General features: G+C 42.5%; 1 protein-coding gene across 2 annotated transcripts; it reads right to left on the reverse strand.

Annotated features, from left to right (window-relative positions):
- Positions 1-2264: 2264 nt before the first annotated feature.
- On the reverse strand, positions 2265-12229 carry LOC115363092 (far upstream element-binding protein 2-like). 2 transcript variants are annotated; one of them, XM_030057167.1, is made up of 18 exons: positions 12028-12229; positions 11294-11399; positions 11098-11157; positions 10811-10847; positions 10576-10628; positions 10378-10449; positions 10158-10215; positions 9256-9424; positions 8925-9023; positions 8701-8799; positions 8499-8601; positions 7408-7529; positions 6770-7063; positions 5653-5777; positions 5438-5526; positions 4858-5064; positions 2905-3092; positions 2265-2399 (listed from the first exon to the last, which is right to left on the reverse strand). In XM_030057167.1, the coding sequence occupies exons 1-18, from the start codon at positions 12154-12156 to the stop codon at positions 2391-2393; spliced, it is 2019 nt and encodes a 672-aa protein (XP_029913027.1). In that variant the 5' UTR covers positions 12157-12229; the 3' UTR covers positions 2265-2390. The 2 variants fall into 2 exon arrangements, with proteins under 2 accessions (XP_029913027.1, XP_029913028.1); XM_030057168.1 differs by lacking the exons at positions 2265-2399; positions 2905-3092 and having other exon boundaries at positions 5001-5142.
- Positions 12230-12893: the final 664 nt, after the last annotated feature.

Consider the following 12893-nt stretch of genomic DNA (forward strand, 5'->3'; position numbering starts at 1 on the left):
ACAAGAATCATACCTGATACGTCTCTGAAAGTCATAACCAACAGCCATATATTGCTGATAATACATATATATGTGTGTGTGTGTGTGTGTGTGTGTGTGTGTGTGTGTATACACACATATATATCTCCTCCAAAAGTGGAACACATTGGAAGACTCAGTTTTACCATGTTTACTTCTTTTGTACATGAACAATGACCTTGAATTAGTGAAAGATCAGGACAAATTCTTGTGATGTTCATAAAAAACAGGCACAAAAAAATTAAAACAGATGCATGCAAAGCTGAAACAAAAGCACGGCATGATTCAGCTATGACCTCAAACTACACAAGCAGTGTGTATAGTTTTAGCTGTAAAGGCTTGCATGACAAACACAGGAGGCTCCTTCCCATTGTAGATGTGGCTGTATGAACTACAGGGGGTGGACAAAACACCAAACTCCAAGTAAATCACAGTTACAAAGGTATTACACAGTCAACTCATTATGTTAAATACCAAGTATCAGTATACCAGTTTTTAAAGAAACCTGACAAATACCACTTTAGTTAGTTTTCACAGGAACTTGGGGCACTGGTTCAAAACCAAATGCGGGTCACCAATGCATTGAGGCAAAAAAAAAAAAAATGTAAATTTATTCAATGAGGCATTAAAGTCTTAGAACTCATAAACCAAAACAAAACTAAGAGTGCCTTCAGTAGAGCGCAGCTCTCCACCAGGCATATCTCCTCTTCTGCGGTGCTTGGACTGAGGTGCAAAAAACAGCTGTGGTGTTTGCACTCAATTAAGTTTTTCCAAAGGTGTTGAATCAGAGGTCCTTGATCATACTGTCATAATTGTGCACAAAAAATATTACACTGCTAGGCCCAGTTGTATGCCAGATTAGCTGCAGACTCTGAGAAATAACCCTTTCACTGCAACCACGAGAGGTCCTTGATCATAGTCTTGATCCACTGTGCACGAGAAAAATATTAGGCTGAGAGGCCCAGTGGTATGTCAGACAGGCTGCAGACAGATACACTCGACCAAACACATGATCCCCCCCAGGCTACCGCCTAGCAGAGACAGCCAACATCTGCAGGGCAACAGAGGTCAACGCTTCAAAACCACAGCTTCAAAAGTTACTACAGCGATTAATCATGGGCACTGTGAGCCAGTCTCAACAAAAACTGTACATGATGAGCTTCACAAACCTGGTGTTCATGGCAGGAGTGCTCCTTGGAAACCAAATGTATCGTAGGCCATCACACAAAGATGCATCACCTGGTGAAAGCAGTATTAAAACCTGGAAATCCCGAGAAACTGAAACAATAGTCTGGAGTCATCTTCCACTTAAACAAACTCATGGGTATTCTTCTTGAGCACCAGGACGATGTTGTAACACCTTCCCCTGCCACCTCAGTCGCGCATCTTAAAAAGTGGAGGCTTTCCTTCCTGAAGATCCCACGACACACAGTTCTTAGAAGACTTGTATGGCAGCTGGATCAAAACCTTTCTGAAGGTCCAGTGGGGCCATAAACCTTATTCGATGCTTGATATTCGTTTATTGTTACATGTTTGTCCACCTACTGTAGCTTTCCAGTTAGGGAAGTCCTCCCACATGCATGAATCAACACTGTAGAATTTCAGCCGTACGCAATATAAAACTCTCACTCATACAATGAAGGCAAACACATTTGTAAGGAAAAGGGAAAAAAAATTAAAACTCAGCTGAAGCAGCCGAACAGCAAGCAAACTTAGGCAGAGGGAATGCTTCAAATTGATCACAAAATCAAAAGGTCGACGGCAAACGTCATCTTTTTAAGTAATTTCTCTGATTCGTACCATTACCAGATATGCAGTATAACGGTAATCTTCACAGTTCTATGTGCAACTCAGTAAATACAATGCTAGGAATTGAAGTTAAGTACTTTAAAAAGGGGGCTTGTATGTAAGTAGTTAACAAAAGGAAGATGAAATTAGATGTATCAGCAGGTCAGTCCCCTGGATTATGAGGTTAGCGTCCCAAGGCTTCTGTGTTCATAATGACATACATGTAGAAGGGAGGAGATGGAAGCTTTCAGATAGTGACAAAGTGGAGTCGCTGTTACGACCGGACCATCAGTCTTGTCCCTCCTCAGCAGCAAAGCACTAGAAATGTCTTTGTTCAGTTCACATTTTTATTAAAAAGTGTCCAGATGATGGATGGATGGTAGAGAGGGGTTTAAGCTCCTCACAGCTAAAAAACAAACAACAAAAAATCAAATAAAACAAACAAACAAAAAAGAAACTTAAAGTTAATTTAAAAAATAAACAGCCTAGATCCTGGTGGAGAGGTCAGGGTTACAAGATACTTGTTCTTCATCTTTTGTCTTCCTGATTCTCTCTGACATCCGTGACCCTGCTGCCGTGGCTTCTCACTGCGTCTAAAACACAAACGGTAAAGGTAAGCACTTGCCTGGCAACTACTGAGGACCTGCCATTTACTTACACATTGAACAACCTATTACTGTCAGACAGAGACAACACAGAAACCTTCACATTCTCATCGAGAACAAAACTCAGATACAATGACAATGATCCACCTAACTACTGTGAACCATAACAACCCAGCCAGAGCCTCAGTAATGAGCCTGCAACTAATGGTTATTTTCAATGTCAATTAAACAGTTTTAATTAACTGATTCATCATTTTGTTGTCAAAATATTAAGAAAAATGACAAATGCTTATCACAAGTGACCAGAACCCAAAGTGGCATCTTGCTTAGTCTTCCTATCAGTCAAAAAAAAGTATTAATTTTTTTATATGACATAGTAATTACCATGGCCGAAGCCTATAAACAGTTGAAACTATTAATTGGTTATTGAAACTCAATTAAGTTTAACTAACTGATTAATCAATTCATCATTTCAGCGCTACTCGGCACCAACCTGTCCTTGTTGGGGAGCGGCTGGCTGTCCAGGGGCCTGTCCCGTCTGTCCGTAGTATGCAGCCTGCTGCCTGTAGTACTCTGCCCAGGCTGCGCTGTAGTCCGGCTGTCCTCCTGCAGTGGCTGCTGCCCCGCCAGCTGCTCCAGGGGCTCCAGCTGCTGCTCCAGGGACTGACGCTCCTGCCTGGGCTGGGGGACAGGGACACAGGAAGCAGGGGCTTACCAAAAACCTTCTATTATCTGTACCCCTCCCAACCATGATGGTCAAAACTTCAAGTAGACTCCTCTGATTTGGGCTCCCCCCAAAATGCAAAGCTAAAACTGACCTACAATACTTGCCTGCCTGAGGGGTCTGCAATATTTACAAAAAATAATATCTCGTTTTTTTTTTTTTTTGTTTTTTTTTTTTTTTTGGGGGGGGGGGTTGCTGTTAGAGATAATTTACTATATTCTGCATCCCACAAAAATATGTAACAAAAAAAAAAAAAAAACTCAAACGTGTGTTTCTAAGAGTCTTGTATTGTACTAGTTTGCTCTTGTTAATAGTATATTAGATGCTGTTAATGCTATTATCATATCTGTTGTGGCAAAATATGAAACCCTCCGCAGTTTATGCTCCAGCGTTTGGCGACAACTTAGGCAGAGCTGTATGACTGAAATACTTCCAGCTTGGCAGGGTGTCCAAAGCAGTCAAAGATGTTTGAAACCATCTCTCTCAGCCACTTGAATTGGCACCAGATCCTGGTGACAGGCAAGAAATAATAAACGCTGTCATGCTGGTGACAATGTTTATTATTTCTTGCCATCTGTTGCCCATCTTGTCATAAGGCGCTCTTTTGCAGATTGACTCTGCCAACTTTGCTGAGTGTTTTTGTTTTGCTGGTACCTCAGCTGGTCGGTCGTGGTTGACCGCTGCCTCCTGAAGCTTTTCATATTCCTCATATTCGTGTGGTGGTTTGTTAAAACAATAATTAAGATATTACGATATATGTCGCACACACTTAACTTGTTCTGAGGGAAAAACTCTTTCATGTTCTCAGTCTGCTCTGTCAGAAAAGATCAGCTGAATGTGAAACTTGGGAGTTATTTTTCATTTCATATGCTGAAGTAAAACTATAAGCTGCTCCCTCACTTCATTGACTGTCTAGCTCACTTGTTTTTTTTATCCTATTATGGTCATGTTCACTCTGATTGTGGGTGAAAAAATCCAGAACGTGTGTTGCATGTTTTGGGAGAGCTTACAAACTGCTAATAGTCAATGGGACACAGTGCAGACATAATTGTAAAAAAAAGCAAAACACTGTAAAAAGTATCAGAGGTGTGGGTTAAAGTAGGTTGCGTGGCCTTAACAAGTAAAGCAGCCATCATTGTTTCACAGTCAGCAGACTGTTTGCCTAATCTTGACGGGTTGTAAACATTTTAAATTTAAATTGATTAAAACACCCTGTTTAGCACATGTGATATTATCGCCTAAAGGTGTAAGAAGGTGTGTGAAAAACCAAGTTTGCCCAGTGGCACATGCAGTAAGTCACCTTCTCTAGGGATACAAAGGTCAAAGGCTTGAAACCCCACATGGCCTCTGGAGGTCATGTTAAGTTGAAGATTGCCTATTGGACCCTGTGCATTTCTGTTTGCAGCTATATTTAATCGTGTGTTCACTTATTTGTACTTCTTCCAGTTATGCTTCCCTAAATCATTTAAGTCTGTCTGCACATAAAGATGCTCTCTGTCTGCACACATAAAGAGCATACTGGCTTCCCTTCTTGATAAAAACATTTTTGAGATGTTTGTGCATGTGAACGTATGGTGGGAAAGTTGCTTGCAAGGATACTAGAGGGCGAAAACCTCTTTACTCAAGTTTAACATTATGCAGTATGTATAAATTTAAATAGAGAACAGAGGAATCGAGCGAAGAAAAGTGAGGAAAAAAGCAGGTGCTCCTTGGTCATCTCACCCATCTTCTTATAGTACTCCTCCCAGGCCTTGGTGTAGTCCGGCTGGCCCCCATGGGTTTGGGCCGGCTGGGTCTGGTCACCTGAGGCTGGGGCACCTCCAGCTGGATTTGCAGGGTGCTGGGCTGGCACAGACCCCGACGGCTGCTGGTAGTACTGGGCGTAGTAGGCTGCCCAGGCTGCATTGGGGTCAGTGGCTGCTGCCTTGCCTAGAAAAGATGTAGGGTGGAGGGGGTGAGGTCCTCATAGGGTGAGGGTGAGCCCCTGCTACTGGCCTGGAGACCGGGCTTGGAGACCAGGGGGGAAACAGAGACAGGATTAGCCATACCTGCTCATGGTTAAGATACTACATCTCATCACAGCATTTCCACCAGTTTTCCTGCTGACAATCCCAAATTTATAGGAATTTATTCTTTTCACTAATCTGAAATGACTGAACGGAGCATATAAATGTACAGCCAAGAGTGAAAATTTTGCGAGGTTATGAAGGACACCAAGGCGCTAAGATAAGCAAGAATAAACAACAATATTCGAATAAGATCATGCCAAGCAGCAGAGGCAGTGAAATTAAAAGTGACTCACTGGGGTCATGGGGTGCCTGGGGCTGCCACTGCTGGTAGGTGTTGCTCCAGCCCTGAGGGGGATACTGGTGAGGGCCTGGAGGACCACCACTGAGAAGCACATAGGAGTGATTATTATGAATAATTTGTATGCCCAGGATCTTCCTATATTTTCTACAGGTTTATTTATAAGAGATTCTGACTGTACTTGTAGATTAGTTGCTAGTTGCTACTCACTGTGGTGGTCCAGGAGCTCCAGGGGGTCCAGGGTTGTAAGGGTTAGGGTTGTAGGGGCCCATTGGGCCAGCAGGGCCCGGCCCCCCAGGCCCACCTGGGCCCGGACCCACAGGACACAGAGGACCCTGGAACACACAACATAACAATGTAAAAAAAAGCATGTTCTTATGTAAAAGTCAGAGTGGCTCCTTATTTGACAAGTACAAGTGCACAAGGAATATAACCTGGCTGACTGGCTCCAATACATGACAAGATGGCTACATGATAACAAAAGAGTATCCTATATATAATGTAAATAAGATGCACTGCTTGACAATATATAAAACACTGGCTTTGACTGTATACTTGAAGCTGTCAAAGAATTGGTTAATATAGTTAATGATAGCACCAAGTTACAGAGGCAGCCTAGCAAGTGCCATCTTGGAGAGAATATACAGGAAACAATGTGAAACTTACACACATTTGTGTAAAAAAGTATGTATTAGCGTTGTAAAGACCATGGAGCTATAATTCTCAATATACTATATTCAGTTTTGTTATTTCATGTATATCCTGTTCTTGCAATGCTGCAATGACCCAACTTCCCCTCATGGATCAATTAAGTTCTTTGTGGAAAAAAAAATATAAAAAGCAATAACAACATGCCACACAATATTACAAAAGTCAAACACTCAAGGGAGGATCAGAAACAATAATAAAAGGTCATTACATACTAGCAATTCTGTAAAAATGAGTTCTAAGATGGGATTTACAATATGATAAAATTTCAGCCAGTCTGAGCTCCTAAAATTATTACAAAATCTAGGAGCCCTGGTGGTAAAGGTCCAATTTTTAGGTCTTATTTTTAGGCCTATTTTGGGACATCCAAAGGGAACCTGGCCAAGGACCTTAGGCTACGATCCAGATCCAAGATCTGTCTAATGGTTGATGCCAGACCCAACTGCAGCTTAAATGTGTACAATATAATCTTAGAAGTAGTCCTGAAAAAAGGTCAATGTACAGAAAGTTAGGATAACATGATCTTCATTTTGTTCCAGTGAGAACTGTAGCCACTGCATTTTTGGATACTGACTTAAATACTAGTACTTCAGTATCCAAGAAAAAGAATGCAAAGTACCTCAATCTTCTCTTCAATGAGCTGCTTGGCGTGGTCAATCTGCTGCGGTGAGCCCCGGATGACAAAGAGTTTGAAGTTGGGGTCTCCGTTGGGGGGCGGCTGTCGGGAGATTTCCACAAAGGCTCCCGTCTGCTGGTTGATGGACTTGACATTTTCTCCCCCACGGCCAATCACCAGGCCACACTTGTGGGCGGGGATGGAGAAGGTCATCTCCCCCCCAGGGTGCCCCCAGCCACCCTGTCCCCTGCCCCGACCCCTGTTGCCTGGTGGCATGCCTGGTGGCCCTGGGGGCCCCTGCGGATCAGGCAGGAGAGGTACAGCATAGTACTTAGTTACATAGTTCTTACACATAATGAATATACAGTAGTTGCTGTTTGTTCTGCTTTAGCCTTCAGGCTGAGGATATTTATATTTCTCAGGGGTGTAGTTCTGCTGATTCAGACATTCTGGAGATTAAAAAGAGGCCTGAGCTGCAAATTGTTAAGTACAGTAATGGCCCCAAGGTTGCTACCATACACTTATTGTCAGCTGCAACTAAGGTGATATCTCAGAGGATGTGCTATATGCATGCTTAAGAATGCGTCAGTGCATATGTATGAGTAAGAAAGTGAAAGTGAGCACAGTAAAGTGGTCCATACCCCCTGTCCCTCCTCTCTGACTCTGATGCTCTGAAGCAGGTCGTTGATGATCTGGGCAGCGTGCTCACAGCGGTCAGGAGGACCACTGATGTGGGCGATCTTGTCAGGACCAGTCCCATCATCTGATAGGAAGAGCAAAACCACCCATACTGAGAACATCATGTCACATAATGTCAAAATGAAAAATGAGATACTGTGAGCCCATTTTTTTTTTAAAGGAACACTGTTACCCTTCATTTTTTTCCAATGATACATGCATGTTGAATCAAAGGAAAGATGCAAAGTTAAGTTAAAGATTTTAAGTTGAAATCTTTCAACCTCAGCGTCACCAATTCACCTGATACAGTAAAGCAAGAGCCAAACAGCTTCAGGCAGGACTTTATCCAGCTGCCTGTAAATTTCTTTCCAACATGTTTGACCATCTTACTACAGTGTGGGTGGCTGGTGGGTTCACTGAGCTCTACAACATCATTCATGTACAGAGACAGAAACAAATAAGGGTATTTAACCTTGCAGCTACTTTTAATGGTGCAATATGTAGTTTTGAGAGATATACTTTCAAATCAGAGTTGTGGAAAAACTCTATGGTATATTAAAATATACTGTACATGACATAACATATACATGACATCTATTCTCAGGGAAAAGCTTGGCGCCCGGGACACTGAAAAGTTACAATTTCATTGTTGTTGTTTACAATTTTAGAGCCAAAAATTTTGTTGACGAATTTATTTACTATTCAAAGAAGCATCTTCTAGGCTTCTGTTTGATTTATGGAGCTTCAAAATGATTTTTCATTGACTTAATGATAACATGAGAAAGACTAATTCAAAGAATTACATTATAGTAGCAGGCTCTGTAAATGTGAACATTATCTTTCAGAACTACATAGTGTACATTTTATCAATATTATGATATGTCAAGTGTTGCCATCAAACAAATGCTTGCATGTCGTCACACCTCTAGATCAAGTCTGACTGGAATCTTCAAGTCAGTGAATGAACTCATGCAATATTGTGAGGCAAAATGATACATAAATACATGTAGATAATCTGCATGTAACCGTAAGAATAACAACAAGAGGGTCCTACCTTGTTTGAATTGTATCCTAACTCCAGCGTCATTCTGGATTTTCTTGATCATCTCCCCACTGCGGCCGATGACCACACCCACTGAGTGTCGTGGCACTGGGATCTGACAGGAAAACACATTCCAGAGTTTTGAATTCAGTTTGGGTCACAGATCACTGACCACACTCCCTGACCTCGTGCTCTCACACACAAACACACTTACATCCATGCCTCCCCCCATGCGGGAGCCGTATTCATTCCTTTCACCATAGCCACCATGGTCTCTCTCCCTCAGAATCTCCTGCACCATTTCCTGGGCTTGCTGAATCATGGATTATATGATAACAGAGAGTCACACATAATTACTGATATTATGTTACAGTGGACTGTAAATAATCATTCATTTTTTAATGAAGATAAGGACGTGACATGAGCTCTTTGCTGTACCTGGACTTTGTACGGGTCTCCGATGATGCGTAAGGGCTTATCCATGTTGGGTCCCTGAGAGGCATCCTGGATCAGGATCATCTTCACCCCAGCACGTTCCTGGAATATCGTGCAACCAAGAATTAGTTATGTATAACTTTAATAATACTGGTGGTTGGGCATCGTACAGCATCGGCAGCTAAACTAAACTAAATGATTCAATCGCCAGTCAGCCCAAGCCTACTCCATAACTGGCAGATCTGACCACTCAACATTCTCTGAGTACATGCACGTCAGGATATTAACAGTAAAAATGAAAAGGGAATAGCCAGACATGCACGCAAAAATATACCTGTAGCTGTTTGATGGTCTCTCCTCCTTTGCCAATGACAAGGCCAGCTTTGCCCGCAGGGATCATCATCTCCTGCACCGTGCCATTCTGGCCATTAGTCGACTCGTGGTAAGAAGGGGGCGTGCCACGCCCTCGCGACACTATCTCATCCAGTAGCCGCTTGGCTTTCCTGGTTAGGGAGGAGCAAAGACAGGGATTAGTTACATTTATACTATTAACATGTGGACTCACATTCCTTTATGCTCTGATGACTTTTTTAAATTTAACCAGAGTACTGGTTTGTCTTTTACAAATGGATGCTGGCCAAGAAAGGCAGTAAACACACAGTACAAAAAACACAAAGATTAATACATCAAACAATTAAAAATTCTCATTCGATATCATATAATGCCATGAGGCATTGAATGGCACCTCCAATATGTTTGATTAGGGAATGCCAGCAGTTTTAGAAAAACAGATTATTTTGATCCCCTGATCCTGGCTTTTGCCAATCATTGCACAAGTATAGTTTTTATAATTGGTGTATTATCGAAAGTTGTGGAATTTGGGCTATGAGAAATGAGTTTGGAAGGACAACAATATTTAGAGAGAGGAAATATATTGCAGACATATACTTTTTATAAAAACATGCACCCGCTTTTGTGTATCTTATTTTTTATATCTTGTAACCCAGATACGGGGAGCAAAGGGAATGTAATCCCTTTTTGGTGAGGGAGATACCGTAATCACTTTTCACCAAATGCTGTCTCTCTGTCATGCCACAGACAGCGCAAATGACAACCTACTCCACCATTAGCCACCATCAGTCTACTTCCAGCATTCAGAATAGATTTTCTGATGTTCTTCACATTAAAACTCACTAATAATCAACCTAATAATCAACCAATGGCACTGGCACTTACTGTATGGAGTCATGGGACCCTGTCAAAGAGACACTCCTCTCTGGAAGACCGCCACTGTCTGGACACACACACACACACACACACACACACACACACACAGGAGAATGTGTAAGATTTTACCAGCTTTCTATACAACAATAGAGATGGTGAAAATCAAACTGTGTGGAGTTAAATCCTGCAGTAGTGAGGAGCTGCTGCTCCATGAAAGGACAGAGAGTACCTGGAGCTATCTGAACCTTGCAGCCCGAATCCTGTTGTATCTTATTGATCTGTTCACCTCCACGGCCAATAACTAGGAACAAAGGAGAGAGAGAAGGAGTACTGATGATGGGTCACACTCTAAAAAGTGGCATTTATTAAGGCAATTAATTGCAGTAAGGAATCAATATCTGCTGTGGGAAAAGAGAGCTGCACTTACTGAGTCCCACCATGCTGTCTGGAACACTGTACTCCTCTGAGGTGGAGGCGGGCCTGGCAACAGGAAGGGCAAGGCAGGATTGAACACAGAGAAAGAAAAAGAGGGAGCAAGAAACAATCTAAGTCCCGGTCCAAGGATAACGTTTCTAGAAGCATTACTCCTATATTATTGTCGATCACATCTGTCATAATGCAAAATCATATTGTGAAAAGAATGAAAATCAAGTAGATCTCACCTCTGTTGTGCAAGAGCAGCTAACTGTGCTCCAATAGCTGAGATGGGAGGGAGATACACACGCAAACACACAGAGAGAGAGAGTGAGAGAGGGGTTTTGGATTACTGATGGACTGTGAAGTGAGAATGGCAAACAGAGAGTACAGGGGAAGTGTGCATAGACAAGGGTAAAGGGGCAAACTACTGACATAGGAGTACAGCCAGAAGTCTGTATCAAGTGCTGTTGACTGAGTTAAAACACCACAAAGCAAGAGGTAAACAACCATAAAGCAGCGGGAAGACACTCACACAGTGCTGTGGCTGAATCCATGTCACTCTGTGTGGCCAGCTTTTTACTCTCTGGCTGATCTGTCAAGTGAGCAGATGACACTGAGTGTGAGCAACTGCACAAAGAAGACTTTCACCCTCTGGATCGAGCCGATGTGTGACTCAAATCCTCAAATGCAGCAATGGTTAATACTGTAGTCTGATCATGCATGGCTACCTGCATCCTCGAGCTGTCGTTTCTGCGCAGCGAATGGAAAAACATCCGATGCATTGCTGTTGTTCATGGGAGGAGGACCAGCATCACCCCCTATCTTTGCTGCGATCTGGAGAAGACAAGTGCAAAGTCACCTGAGGGGGCAACACCACTTAACCCTCCAATTCAGCATCAGAACCAGAAACACCCCAGATCCCCAAGGGGAAATTGGGTCCAAATTCTCAAGAGAAGAGTTCAATTATAAGAAGTTGAAAAAGAAATAAATTCAAAAATGAGAACCTGAGCATGTGTAAAAAAGAATACCTATTGACACCATATTTATACATGGATATTGCAATGTTTAATTGCAAACACGCATGACATTGAACTAAGCAAAACGACACTGCTTTCTACCACTAAAATGCAAGCACACACATGCAAGTAGGCCCGTCGTCCACAACACTGAACTTGGGTCGCCGAGGGAAACAAACACACATACAGACACTCCACTGCGTGTGACATGTCAGACTGGTTGGGGATATTTACATAAACTGGAAACCATTAACTATCTGTGGATACATAACTGAATGAATTATGTTTCATGGTTAACTTGGAGAAAAGCAACGCCACCGCTACCCCACATTATGTGCGGTGACATCTGACGTTAGTTGTGACAGCAGCGTTAGCCGTCAAGCTAACAGGCTAGCTAGCCGACTGGCTCTCCCTCCATCCCGGAGTTGCGGCTCCGCTTCCCTCACCTGCCGGGCCCGCTGCACCGCGTCCGCGAAGGCGTCCTTCTTGATGCCACCTCCATTCCCGATAGCTGCCTGTCCGCCGAGCGCAGCCCCGGGAGCTCCGGGTGGTGGTACCGCAGTATACTCCGACATGTTGACAAAAAGAGAGGCGGCTAGAGGGAGGCACAGGACCGGGGTGAGAGCTGCGCAGGAGCGGGAAGAGCGGGGCGGGGAGCCCGGGGGAGGACGGTGGCCGGGAAGGCAAGAGCCACAGTTACAGCTTTGCCACAGGTTTTTATTTTTCATGAGGTTTGGAGGTTTTATTGCGTTTTAAAGTTTTGTTTTCAATGCAGTTTAGGTAGGTTCACTTAGTTTCCAGAATGGGTTTCAGTTTAGTTTTTATTTGTTTCTTTATTTTTTCTTTTTCTTTTCTTTTTTTTTTTTTTTTTATTATTTTTTAAATTACAGTATGGGTGTTTGTCAGTGTCAAGAGATAAGAAATTTAGTGCAGGTGTTACAATACAAACCCATCACTTTGTGAATGCAGTTGACTCCCAGTCATATAACCATGCCAGTCTCAAACACTTGCACCTCATGCCTGTATGTTGTTCAATTTGATCAAACTGACAGACTAAAACTAAAGACGTTTTCTGTATATTTTTTATTTAATTGTACTAGGTTTGTAAGTACATAATATTGTTCCAGTTTTTTTCTTTAGCATAGTATTTATTTTTATTTCAGTTAAGTAAACTTTTTTTCACACCTACTTTTAGTTTTAGTTTAGTTTTAGTAAACTACGATTACCCTGGCAAGAACACGGGTGAGTTTCCATCAAAGACAGACTTTAACAGTGCAACAGTGGCTTTAGCTTCCTCATTAACTAACATTAG

Source organism: Myripristis murdjan, chromosome 8 (assembly GCF_902150065.1).
Source record: "Myripristis murdjan chromosome 8, fMyrMur1.1, whole genome shotgun sequence".
NCBI lineage: Eukaryota > Metazoa > Chordata > Actinopteri > Holocentriformes > Holocentridae > Myripristis > Myripristis murdjan.

Coding starts and splice junctions, on each gene's coding strand:
- LOC115363092 (XM_030057167.1), bottom strand. CDS start 12,156: ATGTCGGAGTATACTGCGGTACCACCACCCGGAGCTCCCGGGGCTGCG. Junction 10,450..10,575: donor AGACAGCATGGTGGGACTCA/GTAAGTGCAGCT, acceptor CTTTGTTCCTAG/TTATTGGCCGTGGAGGTGAA. Junction 5,778..6,769: donor TCATTGAAGAGAAGATTGAG/GTACTTTGCATT, acceptor TGTGTGTTCCAG/GGTCCTCTGTGTCCTGTGGG.